The sequence below is a fragment of the Myotis nattereri genome (assembly GCF_964212035.1).
Source record: "Myotis nattereri genome assembly, chromosome: 4".
Lineage (NCBI taxonomy): Eukaryota > Metazoa > Chordata > Mammalia > Chiroptera > Vespertilionidae > Myotis > Myotis nattereri.
In genome coordinates, this window is record NC_138079.1 from 64211713 (window position 1) to 64234911 (window position 23199).

The 23199-nt window shown below is 39.1% G+C and overlaps 1 protein-coding gene across 1 annotated transcript in view; it reads left to right on the forward strand.

Annotated features, from left to right (window-relative positions):
* MAN2A1 (mannosidase alpha class 2A member 1) overlaps positions 1-22873 on the forward strand; it is a 158845-nt gene extending 135972 nt beyond the window's left edge. The window contains exons 19-22 of the mRNA XM_081090174.1: positions 1808-1941; positions 9593-9787; positions 18189-18299; positions 20154-22873. Coding sequence (XP_080946300.1) covers positions 1808-1941; positions 9593-9787; positions 18189-18299; positions 20154-20306 — 593 coding nt within the window. The 3' untranslated portion in view covers positions 20307-22873. The remainder of the gene's footprint in view (positions 1-1807; positions 1942-9592; positions 9788-18188; positions 18300-20153) is intronic.
* Positions 22874-23199: the final 326 nt, after the last annotated feature.

The following is a 23199-nucleotide window of genomic DNA, read 5'->3' on the forward strand; positions in this document are numbered from 1 at the left end:
AATGGCCTCACGTCAGATTTTGGTTTGGATGGTGAAACTTGAGCAACCTGGAGCAACCCTATGTGCAGTGGGGTGGCCACTGCATAGTGCCAGTTCATTGTCTCCATGGGGAGAAGGGGCCCAGTGTTGCCAAATGCTGCAGTTTTTAAAGAGCCCAGAAATCTGGAATTTTATATGAAGACTAGAGGCCTGGTGCAAGAAATTTGTGCACAGGTAGGGTCCCTAGGCCTGGCCAGCGATCAGGGCCAATCAGGTTCCCTTCCTCCTCCTTTCCTTGCCACCTGTGCATAGCCACCACCCCTGCCTCCCCACCTCCCTGCCTCCTCCTTCCCTTGCTCCCTCAGCACCCCGCCATCGCTGCTGGTCGCCTGCCATGTTCCGCACCACCCCCTGGTGGTCAGTGCACATCATAGTGAGCGATCGAACTCCCTATCTCCCAGTCGAACTCCCAAGGGGACACTTTGCACATTAGCCTTTTATATATATAGATGCCCAACTGTAAATGTTGACTTAATTTTTCCCAATATCAGAACATAAAACATCTTTGTGCCAGATGTGACTCTTGACTTATCCATTTTTAAACCTGTCTTAAAATCTCAAAGGTGGGCTCTAAACAGGGTCGAGTCATTAGGACTCAAGCAATTGTGAGTCTTCTCTCACTTCCCTCCTCAGCCCCTGCCATAGACACCCAGATACCCTACTGCTTGATAGCTACAGACATGAAAACTATTTAGATTAGGGTCATTTATTATATGGACTAACATTTCCTGACAGGGAGAAGAGTTAGTAATTGCCAAGAGATTGATGTAATTATTTGGGTGTGAAGTGATCAAACTCTAATTGTCTTCATAGGCATGGAGCCAATTAGTCCCAGTGCCTGAAGAAAGGTTCTATATAGAGGAATGACATTGAAATGTCTGGTCATTTTATCTGGATACCCAAACTAAGAAAGAAAGGAAAGAGTTGGTTTGACTACGTAAGAGTAATAGTTATTAAAATATTTTATGTATATTCAGCTCCTTTATGCTACATGATCATTTAATAAGTAACAAATGTGAATGAATGAATGAATGAATGAATGAATGAATAGACTTTAAGGTCTTTTTTTTAGTATAATCTCAAATATATAATATGACTGGATTTCTTTTTTTCTTTTCTTTTTTTAATTTTTATACTCATAACCTAACCATTAGCTTACAATTTAAATTAGAGGAGATGTGAAATTATTGCACAGCAAATGAAGGAACCACTGTGACTCCTCTTGGAGCTAGAGGAGATAGGAGAGTGGTAAAGCTGCTAACATAGTCTTGGAGGGAAGGGGGTTCATGGTAGTAGTTACCAAATCCCAGGGCTTCTTCAGAGATCAACACATATCAAGTAACCTAAATATTTCAAGTCCTAGATAGATCCTACCCATCTGTATTTGTTTTATTACTCCCTGTATGCTGTGCATTTTGTAATGAGCCCCATAAACATTTTTAAATTCCAGATGGTGACACCAAAAATTTTGGAGGCTTAATTTACTCTTTAGATTAATTTTTGAATTTTATATTAATACTTAAAGTTTTAATTTTTATCTGTTTTTAAATTTCTTTTCAGATTTTCCTAGACATTAATGAATAAAAGTAGAAATATAATCATGTTTTTATACTGGCTACCTTAAGCCATTATTGAGAAAAAGTTGTATAGATTTGTCTCCTTGACTAAAGGAGAAACTTGAATCAAGACCATGCCTGTACTTACATGTTCCTCACTAGATGTTTGTATTAAATAACCCTGGCCAACTTTTTCGTTTGTTTTTTCGTAGGTCAGATTGAAGTTATCATGGATCGAAGACTCATGCAAGATGATAATCGTGGGCTTGAGCAAGGTGTCCATGACAACAAGATTACAGCTAATTTATTTCGAATACTACTAGAAAAAAGAACTGTCGTGAATATGGTAGGGGAAAAAATAATGTGTCATCCACAATTTGAAATTGTAACTTTCCACTTTTTTATTTTTTACAATTTTCAATATAGTGATATGTTTAAAATGGATTTAGCCTATATTCACAAGAAAGAGAACTTCAGTTTTATACACACACACACACACACACATAATGTAAGATTTGCATTTAGGTCATTTTAATTTTTTTCTTATGTAAATATAAAGTAAGGTTAAGAAATCAGTTTTGGTGAAATTTCCTGAAATTATTTTGAAAGTGTGTGCTAAGGAATAGAGCTTAGTAACATATTTAGCTTAAGTTTGATTAGTAAAATGGATTTGAAACCTTAATGTACTTATTTTAGTCTTAAACTCATCAATTGAAAATGGATTTACTTGTCTGTCTTCTTGTTCAGTTTTCATTCTTTGAAGTAAAAGCCCAACATTCCATGTCTGGCCAAAGATCAGTTGGACATAAATCAATCTGACAATATGCTTCTTCAAGTGCCAATAATGTGCCTCAGATTCCTTCATAAATTACTAATTACCAGCTCGAGTGGCCCTTGAGATGGTCTTTTTACTCCTCTTTTTCTCTTTCTGCATTCACCATTTCAAATCTTCCACTATTTCAGCCAGTGACTTCACTGTATACTTTATAGTGAGCCATTCAGCAATGCTCGCTATTCTAGATACCAAGCATCAACTCCCACCCTTTCTTTCTTTCCTCCTGTTACAGTAGAGACATTTACCTTCCTTTCCTCTTAGGCCAGTGCCTCTGCTTATCCTTGGAACTTGGCTTAATCTCCCTCCTCAAGATCCTGTTACTAATTATTCTCCCTCTTTACCTTCCCCTGTCCCTCACAGGAAATCCTTCCTGTTCGCTTTTAAACACTCTTTTTTTTCCCCATTAAAACTTAAAACAGAAAACAGCCCTCACTCAGATTCTCATTTCCAAATCTCATTTCCTATCTCCCCTACCATCTTGAGTCAGAGTTTATCAGATAAGTTTATTTTATCACTTTCTTCTCACACTTAATTTATTTGAATCTGGCGTTAGCCTCTATCATTTACTCTTGCCAATGTCACTAGATGCAGCAGAGTGTATCTAGATGATGCACTATCTGATTAGTTCACTTACTTAACCTTTCAGCAGCATTGGACACTGACCATTGTCATTTCTTAAAACACTGTCCAGCCAGGGCTTCCATGGCACCACACTAAGTAGGATTGTTTCCTTTCTCTTGGGCAGTTCTTTCTCTATAATTGTTATAGTTCTTTAGTTCTCAAGAGCTAATCAGAGCTCTCAAGGCTTGGCCCCAGGCCTCCCTTTCCTTTTTATGTTTTCCCTCTGCAACCTCTCCTACTCCCCTGGCTTTGGTGACCACCCTGGCATATGGAACCCACAAATACATATTCCATCTGTCTAGTTGTTTCCTGTTATTTCTTTCTACATTTGTAACAGCACCTGAAACTCAACATATTGAAAATCTCTCATGATCTCCCTTCTCAAACCTGACCCTTCTCAATGTTCCCTATCTTGGTGATGAGCACCACCTTCCATCCAGTGCCAGCCACCTAGGAGTCATCTCTCAGACATTTATCCCTCACCAGCCCTTTCTCACAATAGTGATCACCAGTGCTTGGCTATCTCATTGACTAAATATTTCAAATCTATAAACTTGTTTACTTCAACCACCCTAATCTCAACTAACATCACGCATTTCCTGGATCTAGCCTGTGCATCCACGCTGCTGCTCTCTTTTCTGCTGTTTTTTCTTAATCCAGGAAGCATAATGTTTTTGTTTTTGGATTTTTTTTTTTTCAAAACTAAAGCTAAAACTCATGAGCACAAACAGCAGTGTGGTGGTTGCCAGAGAGAAGGAGTTGGGGTGAGAAGGGTCCTAATATATGGTGATGGGAGAAGACTTGACTTTGGGTTGTGGGTACATGGTGCAATATACAGATCTTATGATATAGAAACCCACACCTGAAACCTATATGATCATGTTGACCAATGTCACCCCAATAAATTTAATTTACAAAACAACAAAAAAACAAAAGCTAGCTTCATTGCCTCACTGCTGAAGCCCTCTGATGTCTTCTCATTGCTCTCAGTATAAAAGCCAAAACCTTACCAAAGCCTACAGAGCCCCTCATATATGGGCCCTGCCTATCCCCTCTCCTCATTTGGCGTGACTCTCGCTATTTCTGCTCTGAGCCCATTGGTTTCCTTTCAGTCTTAAGTACTTTCCATGCACCATACCCCCACAGCACCTTATGCATGTTTTTCATCCTCTTTGCCCAGGGGACTCTTAGTTCTATTTCAGATCAGAGCTCATTTTGTCAACTGCTTCTGCTGAAGCAGGTCCAATCACCTTCTATGCTCCCTCAGATCTGGGCATGTCTCCTTCATGTGTGCATGTTGTGACTTTCCACTTTGTTGTCTTTCTTTTCCTTTGGACAGTACACTCCCTGAAAGTAGAGGCTATGTCTCTCTCTGCTTCTAGGCTGTTCCTAGCAGAGGAAGCACCCACTATATATTGTATGAATGAGTGAACTGTGACTACACACTGTGCCACTGTGTTTATCGCAGTTACTGATTGCTTCCTGTCACTGTATGCATGTTCTACTCCCCCTACTAAATTACAGGAGCTTGTCTACTTCATTTTCATGTGCCCCACAGGGCCTCTGCCTTTGGTAAGCATTCTATCAGTAAAATCCTAGTCCATTGAATGAAATATCAACATCTAATTAAAGCAAAGAATTTTTCCAATATCTAGAATTTTTCAGGAAAAAGATTTTAATATCCATTTTAGATGTCAAGATTTATACCAGTTCTTGGAACTCAAGGTTTAAATCAACTACTGACAATAGCTTAGTTTTAAGACTAAAACTGCATAGGAAATATGTTGGAGTACTGGCAGCTATTGTCTTTTTCTCCTGAAAATGTTTCTGGCTTTTATGATTTTTCTTCCTATATAGACACTAATTTGCAAAACTGTTAACTATGGCAATAAGAATTTTCATGTCAGACCTATAAAGCTTTCACTTACAAGTTAAATAATTTGTTTATTCCCATTCAAAACTTAGAGACTAATTGATTTAAATTTGATCCAATGTTTTTGTAATCCTATGTTGGTTAAATTTTTCTTTTGCTCAGCTATAAGTTCTTAGGCTTAAATCAATAGATTCTTTTAAATAAAAAATGAACTAGAGAAGAGAAAATACATTTTAATTTCTAGTGAGTTTGATTAAAAAGACATTTGATAAAGGAGGGTTACATATGCATAAATTTTCTAAAAGGTGTTTTTATTTTCTTAGGTCTTAAATTCTTAAAAATTGATGGTAGCAACTGAGGTGGGGAGACAGTCTGGGCAGGAAGGCATTTTAATGTGAAGGCTGACCCTGTCAGAGCCTCATTGGAGTAATTCCACAGAGAGGTAGTGAGAATAAGGACTGGAACAGTCCTCTCTGTGGAATCCTGGCGAACAGGACTCACTTCTATTCATCCAGGGTTACTCCAATGGTAATGATACTCAATGGTCAGCAGAAGTGAATGGGAATTATCTTTTTGGCACTGACCATGTCTGATTTATTTCTTTGACCCTTACTCCCACCATAGTCCTGCTGGCAACTGGTATGGTAAACTGGGCATTGAGCTGGAATTATAAGTACTGAAGGTATTCAAGGGTTACAGTTGTATCATTTTGCCTCTGGATATCAATTCTTTACATATAAGGAAAGGGAGTTAGGAGAGATCAGATGAAAAACTCAAATACTTACAGGGCTCAGGAGAGTGATGGCATGAGAGAGGTTGGTCAGGTTTAAGGGCAAGGGCTCAAGTTAGGCAGGCAGCGGATCTGTGGGGAACATGACACATAGTCCACCTGGAAGCCATAACTCGGCTCCAACTGATTGTTTTCACGTGGGAACGTGAAGCCCAGTATGACTTGAAGTTCCTGTGTTTGGGGTTAAAAAAATAGTTAATCGTTTTGGGGGAGTTTTTGTTACTATCATTTTTTACTATTTTAATGTGAAATCTCCTGGATTTTTTTTTCTATTATTGAGAGTTGCCTGAAAAACAAACAACTTTTTAATACCATGCTGACCTCCCAAAACATTTCTATAGGCAAATTAGACCCACAAACTACCAAACCTCAGTTCTGCTATATGATACTTTATCTCTAAATCTTTAGATTCCATATATTTTCATTCTTCTATTCCCCTCTGTCTTTTTACTTCCTCCCCTCTAATATTTTTCTGATTTATTTGTATTGCATTTGCTTATTAAATTAATAAATAAAGTTCAACAAACATTATTAAGTTCTCACTATGTCAGATCATACTGAATAATCAAAGGTGACTAAAAAACAATCTCTCATTATCGTATATAATTTAGCAAGTTTGGAAGTAAGTGGAATGGAAACCTTTGGTGTTTAGGGATTAGGTAACACGAGTGGGCTTAATGAAGGGCAGCAAGGAGCCTGACAAGAAGTTTGGCTTAGGAAATAAGAGCTAGAACCCAGTGTAGATGATCTCAACTTAGTGTGGTTTGGATCAGAATGTGCTAAAAAAATATTTTAATTTCACACATGTTGCAAGGAGAAAACTAGACTTGTATAGTCTGAAGCCTTCCAACCAACAAGAAAACAAATATATATATATATATATATATATATATATATATATATATATGCAAATAGACCAAATGACTGAACAACTGGTTGCTATGATGTGCGCTGACCACCACAGGGCACGTGAGGAACATGGCAGGTGTCGGCCGTGGTGGGATGGTGGAGCAGGTGAGCGGGGGGCGCCAGACCAAGGTGGGGTGCCGGTCACTATCATTAGGGTGGTTAATGAAAATTCTCTGGTGGTTACTGAAAATTCTTTGCTCCCGCGTGCTGCAGTCCCACCCGGAGCTCACACCCACTGCCAGTACCCAGCGCTGGTCCCGATCGCTCAGTGCTGTCAGCAGGTGTGAGTAGCAGCTGCCGTCCCCAATCACCCCTGAGGGCTTCTTCACCTCCCCCTGCTCCTGAGGGGCGATTGAGGCAGCAGCTGCCGCTCACACCCGCTGACAGCACCGGCCCCAATCACTCTGAGTGTGGGAGCAGCGGCAGCAAGAGCAGGGCTGCTGGCAGACAGGGGACCAGGGTCTATGGTGGGAGTGGCCGGGCAGGGATGCCTACCACAGCCTTGTAGCCCACAGGTCCTTTCAAGGTGCAGAAATTCATGCACTGGGCCCCTAGTAATGTTTATAATAGTGTATTAGTTACTACATACAAGGCTGAGGAATTCATTTATAGCATAAACACTTAAACATGGTTTATAAACTTTGGGTTTATCATAAGCATTACTGTGAAAAGATTGCCTGTCTAGGAAATGAATCCAAATAATGGTAGTTCAGCAGTTAAATATCTTTGTGAGCCACCTGTCATTGTGAATATGTTATGAGAGTGTGTGGATGGTGGGGCCTTCTCACACAACCGGTTTCCAGCCATATCATTGTCCATGGTGCTCTTATGGCACTGAACTCACTCTCTTCTCTAAATTATCCTGCCTTATCTTGCTTAGAACTATAAATGGTACAGTTCTTGAATTTTCAGAATACTTAAATTCATGACATTGTTTCTTTGATGAGACTTTTCATGAATATGTTTTGGAGTCTCTATCCTGTGTGTGTGTTTTTAATCCAAAACTAGTTAAAAAGGTGAGGCTTATACTTTTGGTTCCAGAGGGCATTCTGTTTCTTCTAGAAAGTTGGAAGGGTGTCTGTCTGGGGTGGCAGTTCTCAGCACAGGTCCACAGAGCAGTGTGGGACCGACTACATGAGATTTACCTGGAAAGGGGTGGCATTAAGCTTCACCTTTCCAGGCCCCAACCCTGCCTAGGGATCTGTGCTTTTTAAAAGCTCCCCAAGCCATTCCTGTTTATGATCAATTAGGGGGGAAACACTGAGGGTTAGGTGAACTGATTTGGTGTTAATGTGCACACCAAAGGAAAGGTAAATATGCACATTACTATGTGTATAGATAATCCATCAAGAAGTCCCGCGTCTTCTCACTATGGTGTCCAGGGATTTTTCCAAGTGCATAGGACAAGGTCAGGGAGCTTTTTCTGAGTGTTTCTTGACCTAAAATGAATTTAATGGCTCCTGAATCTGATAAGGCAGGTGTTTTCCTTCCTGTCACAATCTTTTATCTCTATTACTCAAAGGTGATTTTGTCAGCCATCCTGACCTACATTGTGAAGTTCTTTGATCTTGGACCACATTTAAAGTGTCTTATTGAAAATGTTCCTTCTCTGTTCATATTATTTTACAAGCTGCATTAAATTTCAATATTGTTGGAGAATAATATTTTATATGCTTTATTTAATTTTTCCTTAAAAAATGTGGAATGGATACATTTTTTACAACTCTTTCAGACCTCATATTTTTTGTCAGTATCTTAATATTGTGTGTCTCTCTGCTGCCTTTAAAAATCTTTTTTTCTCTCTCCCTGATCTAAATTGTAATGACATCTACAGTTTGCTACAGACACGATACTTGTCACTCTTCACTAACACCCTCTGTTCAATGCTAATCTGACATTCTGAATTTTAAGCTCTGTATCTTCTATAAATCCTACCTTTTCACACAGATAAGTAGCCAAGCCTTTCATTTGAAAAAGGATGTAACATCAGAAGATATCAGTGAGATAGCCATTTTAGAAATAAGATACAAATTTAAATTTACCTCCAATGCCACTGGTGAACAAAAGATCTTTCTACATAAATTTTCTCTTTTTAGTGCATTTCTGTCTGCTTTTACACCTTACGCATCATTGGTGATGGTTCTGCTTAGTCATTGATTTAATCAATTGTGTGTCATCTACCATATGTATGTCCCCGTCCTGGCAGACTTATGTAATGTTAGAACATGCTGAAATGCTTGTCAACAAGTATATACCATAGCAAAGACCAAAGTATTTTTAATTATACTGAATAATTGTGTATCATATAAATGTATGATAAGTGTTACATAACATATGTAACAGTTCCAGTTTTGGGAATAGAGTGAAGCAATTGACAATGATTTACCCAATTTAAAAAAAAACAGATGATCTAGATATGCCACCTGTGTTATTTAAAACCCTTATTTATTTTGAGAGTTTTTAAGTCCTATCACTAGTAACATTTGTGAAACATAGCTTTGTATCAACACATGACTTTGATCTAGTTAAGTGTACAGATGAAATCATGAGAATACGATGAGTAAACCTGAGGGGAAAGAGATAACATTTGATGACATGTAAGATATATGAGCATCCCAGTCCATTTACTTTAAGAGTTTTGTGGTAAGTTGGGGAAGAATTTCTGTAAAATGTTATACCTGTCCTAAAATGTTTGTGGGAAATGTTTTCAGGGTTTTTAGTATTAAAGCAACAGAAAAAAATATATTTCTAACATGTGAATTAAGTGGACACTCGTTTTCTTTTATTGCTTAGGACTGAACTTAGTAATCTGCTCTGCATTTTCTATAGCTGTTATTAATAAAATCAAAGTATTTATATATTTTTATATTTCCTTTCTATTTAAATCCTACCAGATAATTCAGTTAATAACATGAAAACTGCAAATATGTAACTCTTAAGAATTTTTGTGGGGTTTTTTTTTTTGATAGGAGGAAGAAAAGAAGGCAGTCAGTTATCCTTCCCTTCTTAGCCACATCACGTCTTCTTTCCTGAATCACCCTGTCTTTACAATGACAGAGAAGAGCCCCGTGCCCACCCTTCAGCTGCTGGGTGAATTCTCCCCGCTACTGTCATCTCTGCCTTGTGACATTCATTTGCTTAATCTGAGGACAATACAATCAAAGGTATGTCCCAAAATCTATCAAAATCTTACATTAGGTATAATATTTGTAATATACCTGATATAAGGGGATGGGAAGAAGAAAAAATACTCTTAACTTTTACTGTGCTTCAAGAAATGATTAAGAGGGCTTCACCTTTAGGCAAAATCATTATACCTTTCATTTGGGTATTGCTCTATAGCATCAATTTTCAACCAATGTGCCTCAAGAATTTTTAAAACATTCAATATCTAACTATTTAGTTGGGGACACTGACCTCTTGTTCCTTAGATTGTCAAAAAATTGACACAATAGTCGTCCAGTGTGAAAAAATCGAAATCAAAATTATGCCTATTTTTTTGGTCAGATCAGCAAAAATATATTTTTTGGTGTGCTGCAGAATTTTAGTAATTAGTTTATGTGTTCCATGAGATGAAAAGGGCTTAACAATTGCTTCTCTATAGTTTGAAGCATACTGCTATACTAATTTATTCCATTCTCAGAAAAGTTCTTTGTGGTGAGTAGGTCAGAGAATAACATCATTTTCTTCTTTTTATGGATAGGAAGCTAAAGCTGTCTTGAGTCACATAATTTGTAGGTGGGAGAACCAGGTGTTAAGATCAGCCGTCCTGGCATTTTGCATTCATTTCTCATTGTTAGCCAGTATTTCTTGGGAGTTAGAGAAGTAAAGAGTATAGTGTTTAATTAATTCCGTATCAGAGGCTTTTTACCTTTTCTATCTTTTTCCTGAAAATCATTGCAACCCAAACCTTTGAATTGAGAAACTAACTATTTAGGAGAAATGGAGACATAAAATCAGAAATTGCATTTGAAAAGAATAAAGCTTAGACATTTGGCATCACTTTTATGTTTTGTGGAGCCGTGCTGATATTGTGAATTGACATATACTTAGCTGAAAATAGTAATGGCCTGAATATGAAAAGAAGAGAATGTTCATGTTTGAAGACAACATAAGAGGCGGAAAATGTTTAGTTTCAGAACAAACCACTAAAACCAAATATAGTAAGGATAAATGCCTACAAAGTTGGATGGTTATGGCATTTAAAATTATATGCTTAAGATAAAGAACTTACACCTGACTGTATGGGAAAGTACATATAGTTTGTAATAAGACAAGTGGGTGCATGCCTCTGCATGCCACAGCTGTTTGATCCCTGAGTGAACTTGTCAGCTTACCTTCATGCCTGCCAGGTGCCAGTTACTGCTAAAGGAATCAGGGATATTGTCATGAACAAAAAAGACAAAATCCCCTGCCAATTGGAGTTTAAATTCTAATGGGAGAAAAAAAAATAATTAAGGAAGAAAAAATAAGAGAAACTTATAATATGTTAGATTGTAATAAATGTTATGGAGGAAAAAAAGCAAGGAATGGCAAGTGTAAGAAGGTGATGCAATTTTGAGTAGGGTGGTTTGGAGAGGGTCTCACAGAAATGGTGATAAGGAGAAAAAATATGAAGGAGGTCAGGGAATAAGAGACTCAATGAGGATTTTGGGGGGAAAGTGGTCCAGCCAGAGTTAAGAGCAAGTATCAAGGCCTGAAACACAAAGGTGTGGTCATAATGAAGGCTCCATGAGAGCTGTGCTTTTCTTTGATCCCTTATTGTCTCCTTTTGCCTGAAACAGTACCAGCACATAATAGGGGCTCAGTAACAGTTTGTTGAATGAGCGAATCTTGTGAGTATTCTTTCTAGGATTCTGCTATAGTTTTTGTGGGTCTACTTTTCAACTCATGGAAAGAACACACCAGAGACGGATCGCTTCCCTGAGGTAGCCTGTTATTATTTCATGGGCTAAAGGAACAAAAGAATAGAGAGGAGGGCCCCTTGTTGCCCCCTCTGAGCATAGATGGTAAAGGACCATAGCAGCCTGAAGGATCCAAGGACTTCTGGGCTCATAGTGGCTACTTTTTCTTACCACTAGATGACCCATTCCCAAAGTTTTTTGAAAGTGATTGTTGTTTGTAAGCAGCTCCAGCTGACTAGAGTGAGTGGATTACCCTCTACAGCAGTGATGGCGAACCTATGACACGCACGTCAGAGGTGACACGCGAATTCATTTTTTTGGTTGATTTTTCTTTGTTAAATGGCATTTAAATATATAAAATAAATATCAAAAATATAAATCTTTGTTTTACTATGGTTGCAAATATCAAAAAATTTCTATATGTGACATGGCACCAGAGTTAAGTTAGGGTTTTTCAAAATGCTGACACGCCGAGCTCTAAAGGTTCGCCATCACTGCTCTACAGTCCAAGGCTGGCACTTGTTTTTCAGATCACCTCTTTTTAGTGATCACCTGCTCCTTTCATTCTTCCTGCTACCTTCTTGTCATACAAATCTAATCACTTCCCAGATGAAAACCTCATTACCCACCAAATTGGTTCAAACCCTTAAGCCTTCAGGCCTTCTACAGTCTGGCCTCCACTCACTAGCCATCTGGCTCCCATTGTTCTTCCTACCTTTGGACAAGTGTGCCACCTTCACTATCTGCTGGCTGAGTGAGTGCTGACTCAGCTACCACTTATGAAATGAGGCTGCTATTAGATATGCCTGCTTCAGGTCTGTTGTGAGAAAACAAATGAAATAATGCTGTGAAAGCCTTCGAGAACAGAAGGGCTTTGTGAATATATACGATGTTATCCTGATGTTGCCACAGGATATGCCAACTCAGGTGCAAACTAGAGTTTTAGCAGAGGGAATAGAAAGCAATTTAACAATGTAGATATTTAACCAGAAAAATAAAGACCAAAATATTAATGCCTAGTGATAACTACTGTGCTGATACATGATCAGGGCTAAATACTTGGGGCTATTTTGCATTATCATATTGATTCTTGCCAGTTTTTATATTAGCCTTTGACTCAGTGCAAATTTCTAATGTTTGGTTAAGCTCTCTAGTAACCCGCAGGGATTGATTGGTCCATTCAAAGTCACTTCTTTAAAGACTTGTTCTCTGTCCCCTAAACTCTGATAATAGGAAGATAATCATTGAAGGAAGCTGATAGTATTGACTTGAAGAAAGCTTGGTGCTTAAAATATGTCAAGGGTAATTCCATGGTTATACTAAAAGAAAAACACAAATGATTCAATAAATTCAGAAACCTGACCTATACATTTGGGATTGTGTTCCTGTTTTTGTGTGCTGTCAGCTCCAAACGTATAATAATAAATTGTTCATTTGGAGATTGCAGTGCATTTTTCCTACTGAAATACAAATACAGTTGACCCTTAAACAGCACAGGGATTAGGGGCGCCAACCTTGACCCATGCAGTGGAAAATACGCATGTAACCTACATCAGCCCTTCAAATATGCAGATTCCAACTGTCAGTTGATCCTTGAACAGTGTGGGTGTGAATGTGCAAGTCGGTCAGATTGAGTGGCTCAGTTGAACAAAATCTGTATATAAGTGGACCCACACAGTTCATAGCCACATTATTCAAGGATCAGCCTATAGGTTGGGTTCCAAGCAAGACCAGAGGTCTATATGGCTTGTATCTGAGTAGGCATTTTCTTTGCCACCACCTCATAATATTTCCATGATAAACCCATCTGAGGACCACCTTGGATCATTAAGGGCATGTCTCTGTTCCTGCCTTCTCTCCTTCATCAGAAAGGTGGTAAGGACATACCTGCTTCCCCAATCCCTCGGCCACTGTCTCAAGGTTCTTTAGTTCTACACCTCAGTTTGTCTCCCTTACTCCTCATGGAAAAAGAAGTCATGGGCTCCAGCAAGAATCAGAGAGGTGTGGTGGGGGCTTGGAGGTGTGCTAACCCACCAAGGTGGTTCATTTCCTACTACCAGTCCTCAGAGTCACTGTGTCCAGATCACACTAGGGAAATTTTAGAAAAAGAGACTTTTAAAAATTTACCCTACAAGCTGAAGTTTATTGCCAAAGTAAATCTTTTTTTTAAAATATATTTTATTGATTTTTTACAGAGGGGAAGGGAGAGGGATAGAGAGTGAGAAACATCGATGAGAGAGAAACATCGATCAGCTGCCTCCTGCACACCTCCTACTGGGGATGTGCTCGCAACCAAGGTACATGCCCTTGACCAGAATCAAACCTGGGACCCTTCAGTCTGCAGGCCGACACTCTATCCACTGAGCCAAACCGGTCAGGGTGCCAAAGTAAATCTTGATGCTATTTTACTTGTATTCCTTGTACATTTTATTAATAACTAGAGGTCTGGTGCGTGAAAAGTCATGCACTGGAGTTGGGGGGATCCCTCAGCCCGGCCTGTCCCCTCTCACAATACAGGAGCCCTTAGGGGCTGGAGGTGACCTGGCAATCAGGGGAAGGCGACACTCCATAACACCTATGCTCTGCCACTGCCAGCAGTGCTAGCCTCAGCTGGCCCTGGTTACCTGAGCCTCAGGTGGCCCTGGGCGGCTGGGCATCTGCCATTCGAGGCTTTCCTATGCCTTGGGCTGGGCGTGGACAGCTGGGCAGCTGACATCCGAGACTTGCCTGCACCTCAGGCTGGCCCTGGGAAGCTGGGGGGCTGAGGGGACTGGGAGTCTCCGGAGGTAGGCACGCAGTGACTGTGCCTGCCGCCCTGGCGGGGCTGAGGGGACTCGCGCTGCCATCTTGTGGCTGTGGGCGCCGCCATCTTTGAGGGTGTGGCAGTCAATTAGCATATTCCCTCCTTATTGGCTGTGGGTACTGCCATCTTTGAGGGTGGGACAGTCAATTAGCATATTCCTTCCTTATTGGCTGTGGGTGCTGCTATCTTTGCAACAGCGTGAGGGTCAATGAGCATATTCCCTCTTTATTAGATAGGATTTCTCAGGTTCTTCAAAAGAACATAGCTAACATTGTCTCTATGCCAAGCTTTATGCTGAGTATTTACTTGAATGTTATTTAGCTCTAACAACGCTGTGAAGGTAGCAGTACTGTATCTTGTCTTATAGGAGAGGAAACTGACCTGGAGATTGTAGGTAATTTTTTGAGGTCACACCACCAGTAGTTGGTGGTGCTGGGAGGCATAGCTCTGCATCTCTGACTCCAGTTCCCTACCCAGAACCTTATCCTGCCTCTTGCATGGGGCCAGACAGGGAGTGATAATGTGGAGTATGTTGGGGAATATGCTGACTTATTTCTCTTGTTTACTCAGTAATAATGGAACACCCACCAACTATATATGGGAAAAGATCCATGAAAGGCCAATGTAGAGTCATTAGAGATAATTACTATTAAGTATAGAGAGGATTCTTTGTGATAGGGATATTCCTATACATTTACATTTTAATGCAAACTTGTATACCACCTCAACTACTTCAAAGGTTATAAGATGAAATAATCCATGAAAAGCTTCCTACAGAGTCTGACACTGCAACAGTTCCTGTTATTGTCACTGTAGTTGGCCCTTGATCCTCAAAGTGACTCTTCACAAGTCTAACTAGTTCTTGGAATTTCAGAGGTTAAATGATATACGCAGTCACTTAACAGATTCATGGTGGAACCAATGCTTGCCTCTAGTCCAGCTTTCTCTAAGCCTGATGGCTTCATTCTGTGAGCAGACCTCCTACCTCCACACTCCACCCCATTGCTGGAGAAGCTCACAGCCCCTACTTAGTCTAGGAGCCTCATGTTGCTTTATCCCCTGAATAAGTTCTGGAATGGATTTTCCCCTGTTTAACTCGATCATCCAAGCCTTCCAGGATGGATTCAGCTGCAGTTGTAATCAGAACTATTTTATAAAGACATTTAGTTTGTAGCTCACCCGACATAGTGCATGGCACTGTTTCAAAATTTGTGAATTTTCTTCCCCTCACTCTTCTTTTCTTTTCCTAGGTCCAGATATTACTTATATGTTAATGAATGTAAAAACAGGTCTTTTAAAATCTGTTTTCTCTCCTGGCACACACAGTGTGACTACATGGTATTTTTAACGGGTTAACCTACACTGTGACTCTGTGAAGGAGGGAGACATGCGTGGTCTCTGTTTTATTGGGGATGAGGAGCTGATGTGACTATTCCAAGGTTTCACACTGGCAGATGACAGAGTTCTCTTTGTTATTCTCCCGCAGCTCTTATGTTTATTGTAAATGATGTGTTTTCATCTGTACTGTTTTCATGCTATTTTTAGACTGTGTGAAATTTATAGAAATTTTATTAGAAATCTTTATCCTATGATTTAAACTTGCTATATGTATTATGTGGGCCTGAAATGACTCAGAATTCCTTAAATGACTTTTTTCTCTCCCTTCAAACAAAATCTTAGCAGTACCACTGCAAAATACCAGTGTGAAATGTCATAAAACAGGTTATTCCAGCCAAGAATCTGAGGTGAGGACAGCTTTAAATTGTTCAGGCACATTAAAATCAAATCAGTGGTGGGAATGCTGGCAGCTAGTCAGAAAAGATGTCCTATAGCACATTAAAAATCTTATCCCCTAGTGAGGATGATCAAGAACTTGGCATATGTGTATCTGTGGCCACAGAAGAAAAAAGAGATCATTTTCATCACAGTGTCAGAGGTAGGCAGCCACAACTCCATTTGAATCACTGCGCATTTCTTCATATTTCAAAGGAGTTTTAATTCATTTTGTTTATTATCATAAACATATTTCCACTTAAGAAAACATAAAATTTATTAAGATAAGTGTAATTTAAAATTCGAAGACCTGAACCACTCATGGCATTATTATTTAAATGGATGCAAGACATTTTACTTCAGGGATATTGCGGGTTTGGTTGCAGGCCACCACAATAAAGTGAATATCACAATAAAGCAAATCACATGAAATTTTTTGTTTCCTAGTGCATACAAAAATATGCTTACACTATACTGTAGTCTATTAAATGTGCAATAGCTTGTGTCTAAAAAATGTACAAAGCTTAATTATAAAAATACTTTTTCACTAAAAACTGCTAACCAATATCTGAACCTTCAGTGAGTCATAATCTTTCTGTTGGTGGAAGATCTTGTCCTAGTGACATCAAAGATCACAGATCACCACAACAAATATAATAACAAAAAAGTTTGAAATATTGTGAAGATTACCAAAATGTAACAGAGACACAAAGTGAGCAAAGGCTGTCGGGGAAATGACATCAATAGACTTGCTCAATGCAGGGTAGCCACAAACCTTCAATTTGTAAAACACAGTATCTGTGAAGCACAGTAAAAGAAAAGTGCCGGGGTCCTGCCCCAGCAGGTCCAGGGTTTCCCAAAGGTGTAGACGGAGTCGGCGAAGAAGGAAGGACACGGAGACAATGTTCAGTTGATCAGCAGCCTAGCCAGGATCTCCAGCCAGGATCTCCAGCCAAGTTCTGGTCTGGATCTCCAGAGAGGTTCTGCTGTTTATTGTCTTGTTACATCCGTATTTATGCCAGTTGATTTTAATCCTGTCAGTTTCTATTACAAAGGTTAGGGCGTTTCTTATCTCCATTCCAGGGAGTAAAGATTATGTAGCTTAAGCATGATTGTTTGTAGTTAAAGTGATTAACTACCCGCCTGGCACTTAGTTAAGGAGTTTCATCCCCTCCCTAACTTCAGGGAAAAATCCTTACCTGGGGAAACAACCTTTCTCGGAGAGGTGACCTTGGTTAAAACACACAGCGCTAAGAGGAGCAAACATATTAAAAACAGTATGCTATATACGCCAGGTCCCTTGAAACATATGCTGTGCAGATGTTTCTATCCTGCAGCGACTGTGTCAAGCAGCAAGGATGGACCGGCTTCCAGCAGAAAAGCCCAATAAAATGAGGTGTGCCTGTACTGAGCTCTGTAGCTGACTTGTCATGTTTAATATTTCTCTTTTCGTCTGCATAGGAAAATAGCTTCTGTAAGGTGAATTTAAATGATACAGCAACCTAATAAATGTGGTTGGCCTAGTAAGTGATAAACATAACTAATTCAAGTGTCTCTTATATAAAAATAATGAACCAATACATTAAAGATTTAAAATGTTTTAATGCAATTAGCAAAAATTAGTATTCAATAATGAAGCATGTTTCAGTTTTAAGATGGAGTTTACATCATCATTCAGTAACCAGATAAGGACTAAATTCAGGTACACATTAAAAATTTTATCAAGAACTTTATTCAGCTGATATATATGTTAAAAATAAATAAAAGTGAAATGCTTTGATAAAAACTGATAAAACTATGTAATAAGTGCACAAAAGGAAACCAAAGTCCTCAAGGACTATGAGGAAACCAAGACATGAGATGACTTAATAAGGAACGAAGAACATAATACCACCTGACTCCTTGGAGGAGGCAGACAGGCTCAGTGCACGTGGAACCTAGGGGGAAATGCAGTTGCCTGGCTTCGCTACTAAATAAAATGAGCCTTTGTGTTGGGGATGCTAACAAAAAGGCGGTGAGTGTGCAGTAGTGACAGTGTTTGTTTTGATGTCACTTGTGGCATGTTGGCACTCTGCTCCTTTGCAGGTGGATGGCAAGCAATCCGATGAGGCGGCCTTGATCCTCCACAGGAAGGGCTTTGATTGTCGCTTCTCCAGCAGAGACACGGGGCTGCTTTGTTCCACTACCCAGGGGAAGGTGAGCGGAAAGGTTTTTGTTTGCCAAGTTAGTTGTGCTTTCAAATCCTTACTTTCTGCAATAATCCTGACAATAAGATAATGTTTCATTGCTTCTTCATTGATTTTTTACTCTCAGCTACAAATTAGCTCAAGTCTCCACATGTTAAGAAAGCACTTTCTCAACCTTCAGTCTCCTCTTCTTGTCAACATCAAAATGCACAGCGGGAATGTGTGTATATTTGAATGTTCTCATTGATTCTTAGGCTCTCCATTTCTTACCTGCAAAACTTCTTCAGATTATCTCACCACCATATTTTCTGCTTTCTTGGGTATACTCATGCATGATCTAGTTCAGCGGTCGCCAACCAGTGGTCCATGGACCACTGGTTTCTGTGAGGTCTGAAAGATTGGCGACCGCTGATCTAGTTCAGTGATGGCAAACCCAAGTTCTGTGGTGGCCGACACAGTTTTGTAATAACTTAAGTGAATTGGGGGAGCAGTAGGAAAAGCAACAAGGAGCAATGAGAGTGTGGCCAGTGGGAGAATTCAGCCACCGCCCCCAAGGCAACTATCCTCAGCTCGCATCAGTTGTTTCCCCATGGAAACATGCTGGTCTAGATCTTCTGATGAAGCCAGATTGGCATGGAGTCCTCACTGTGAAGGCCAAACATCCTCAGGCTGACCACTGCTGGATTTTTTATTTCTCTTTAAGTTGTTCTTGCTCACAGTTCCATCAAACCTCTCCCTGGAAGAAAGAAAAACTTCAGTCTCCTGCTTGTGTCTCTGAGCAGGTTGTATGTAACTCTGGGCACACAGTAAGGATGGTTCTAGTACACAGACAGGTCTGCCCCACCCAGCAGCTCAGCCAAACCAGCTCTTCTCCAAAACCTCACACATAAACCCTGTAGACCTGACTCAACAGATTTGGTTCCAAACCTTACAAATTAGCATGTTTATAGTGAGAAGAAGAGAGATGTGGTAGGGGACCTAAATCTATGCAGATAAGCTTCTTTCTCCATTTCATTTACCTCACCCTTCGTGGAGTTGGAACTAAGAAAGCACTGATATCTTTATTTCTCTTTATTATATTTGTACCTCTACCTACCTTATTGTTGATATAAGTATACTTGGTTGTGAGCATTTGTATTTGAACATTAAGGCTGTGAGTTTATGGGAGCTGTAGGATCCAGACATATTCATGCAGCCTCCCCACCCTATAAATGGGACTCATTGACATGATGAGCCCTCCTTGTGGCAGGTTCGTCTCCTGCTCAGCTCTGTTGGAACAGGAAAAATGGTTAGAACCACTTGTGTTAAGTGTTTTAAAGCTCCCTGGCTCATAGATGTACCTAATTTTTATTGAAAAGGGGCCCCTCACATGGTAAGTTCTCAGACTGTACAATAAAGGAGTATAGCCCAGGTTGATCTCTCCTGGTTCCCACTTTCCTGTGTTTCTCCCAGGGGTGGTCTGTATGTTCAAGCCTGCAGAGGTATATTTAATCTCCCTCCCTTCCTCATTCTTTTACTTAAAAGGAACTTCAAACATACTGTTTTAGCCTGGCCTGGTGGGGCTCAGTGGTTGAGCATTGACCCATGAATCAAGAGGTCACTGATTCGATTCCTGGTCAGGGCACATGCCTGGGTTGCAATCTCGGTCCCTAGTGAGGGGTGTGCAGGAGGCAGCCAATATATTATTCTCTCTCATCATTGTTGTTTCAATCTCTCTATCCCTCTCCCTCTTCTTCTCACTCTGAAATAAAGAAATAAACTGTTTTACTCTGTCTCATACTATTTTTCACTGATTATAGAGCTGTGTTGCTAATCTTTCTTCAAAAATGACCTAAATATGCACATTTTATCATTTACTTTTTAGATATTGATACAGAAACTTTTTAACAAGTTTACTGTTGCAAATCTCATACCTTCATCGTTATCCTTGATGCATTCACCTCCAGACGTCCGAAATATAAGTGAGATCAACTTGAGGCCCATGGAAATCAGCACATTTCGAATCCAGTTGAGGTGAATCTGGCTTTCAAATTCGGACTGTGAAGCATTGGCTTATCTACACTTCTTAATTTAACGTGCAATAAGAAGCACATTATTTAAGCTTCTGGCTACTGTGAGGACATGAATTTTGTGTTTTGTTTTTAACCATTACATAAGAAAAAAAAAGCCATGCTACAACCAGTTTGTGTTTTTTTGTGGGTTTTTTTTTTAAGTTTCTTTCATCAACTACTACCATCTGTATGAATTGATGCAACAAACAAAGAAATGTCTGAAGAGAACCTCTCAACAGATTGTATCTCAGGTTAAATACTAACTAATTATATCTGTGTTGAGGGTTGTGAAGAGATTGTTACGAGTATTCATGTTGCTGGTCCTTTGATAATTTTACAAAAATGCCCACTTTTATCAAAATGGAATAAAAAGCTGGTGGGTAATAGCTAATGGCCAAAATGGTTGTAAAACATTCATATACATTAGAAAATGTTCTTGTGTTGAAATATGTGGAAAAGTGCAATTCATCAACCCTTATGGTATATGTAGTTGATCTTCACACTTTTTTCTAATGTACCACTTAACCCTTCCCTGCCTATCCTTTGTAAAGTATTTCCAGAAATATCCGATTTTGAATCATTCAGTAGTAGAAAAAGAGGCATATTTTCATTACTTGACAATGTGGGATAGGTGCAATTTATTACATTGTCACTAAAATAGAAGAAGCAATTCCATAGGTACCATAACCTATTTTAGGTACCACAAGGTGTCTTTTTACACAGCTCATTTGAATACAGATGTTCTGAGAAGGGGTTTTCTATTTTAAAAATACCATATCAAAATGAATGTGCCTTATTTTTGTATAAGTCTTGTTAAATCTTTTAGTGTCCATATTACCGTTTAGGGAAGGGGGGAGGTTGGGGCAGAAGAGAGCGTGGGTACTTTCTATGACACATAAATTGTAAAATTTTTGCCTGACAATGCTGGCCACATTCTGATCTGTTGCATTAAATTTGTGGTGATATTACTCTAAACATTTTGACTATTTGAATGTACTGAAATCTCAGAAAACAAAACAAGGGGAAAATATACTTAATTAAAATATGCTGCTGCCAAGGAGACTGCAACTTGAGGCAAGGATTCTGTAATGTGCAAAGTCCACACCCAGTTTCCACTTCAGAGGAGTTAACCACATTGAAGAGAGAATGCTTTAAAATAGACCTCGTTTGGAAACCCAATTATATGTAGCTCTTCCTGACTTATCATATTCAAGAATATGTCTGTTCACTGAATTCCACACTTTTGTATGTGTGCGCTAACCTCCAAGTGAAGTTCTGAGCCCATGGGCCACTACAATACTTTTTATAAAATTTATTTGGGGTCATTGTTAACTTAATATTAAAATATAAGCAACATTTAGACTATTCAGTTTTAATATAAAAAGGATTGAGTATCTTCATTTCTGAAAGTTCTCTTTGTGTTAAACTATTAGATTATTGTCTGACTTTAAACTTCCATTTACCTCCTGTTATTCCAGCATCTTTTTAGAGAAATTAAAACCTAATTTCTGTTTCACCAGGTAGTCTAATTGTCATCTGGATTTTTCATCAAGATACAGCTCCTAAGATTATTGTTATGTTAAATTCATACACTTCTTTCACCTTTAATAATTAAGGAAGCACTACTAGTGGTGATAAAGATATTAAAAGGGAGTAGTTTCATGCAATAAACATGTACTTTAAGTTTCCTTCCTGGTTTGGGGGGGGATAGACAACTAAAAAAGAAACAAAAACTTCCTTTTTGTGGACTTGCTCGTTACAGACCTTAGAATTGTCAGAGCAAGTTCCAGGAATAAGATCAATATTTTCATTGCATCTTAAATGTAAAATCTTCCTATGGGAGTTCACTGTGGTCTGGGAATTCTGATCAGTTGAAATAACGTATCTTGATGCAATAACAGTGATTTTGCCACTTACGGTTGTTTAAGGTTGGTCTGTCCCATGTCAGTCAGGTCTTATTCAGTGTGTATTGCCACTAACTGCTCACAGGTAAAGCAGAAATTTTCTTTAACAAGCAAGTTATCAGGGAAATGAAGAGGGGATGCTTTTGCTTTGGGCTGTGATCAAGAACTGATTAAATCATCAGTGTCTCCAGCGTATACTAAAAACCGTACATTTCAATTGTGATCTCAGTGGCATATTTGTGTGCCTAGGTTTTATTATAGTTATAACATGTGTTCAGTTGACCAAGTAGTTCATTACTTTCTCCTATCTTTTTTTTTTTTTTTTGGAAATTTAATTTGGGACTTTAACTGCAGTGTTTGAGAACTCAGCATCCTTATTTTCTACAAATACTGGCTAAAATAAAATGCTGTAAAGTGTGTTGTAAAACATTGTAATTACCTTCCCATGTCTTTGTTGTACTTGTGCCGAAATGTTTTCACATCCTTTTGTCTGGAAGGAAATCTTTGCTTTCATTTTATGTTGCTTACCTTGGAATCAATAGGTTTTGATATTTTCTCTTGGAAGATTTTATATCTTTTTGGGAACATGTAATATAAGATATCTAATAAAAGATAAATCTTATCATGTACATGACCCTCTAGAGTGTTCTTAAAACTTATTTTGTACCCAAAATATATTAAGACATTTTGAGTGGTAGGGTAGAGTAGTGAGGGCCTTTGTGAATGAATTGCTCCTTCTTTAGCCCAGTTATAGTTAGAAAAGATAGTTTCCAAAGGCAAGTGGCAGATGGGATGGAGGTGGGTTTCACATCTGGGTGTGGGATCACGTTTGAGATTAGAAGCCCGTGGGTACTAAGTCAATGAGGAGGAGCAGATTGTGATAAGATTCCATATACTCCAGGACAAAGGTGAAGAGGAGAGTAACCCAAGACAGGAAGCTGAGCGGGTCCATGTG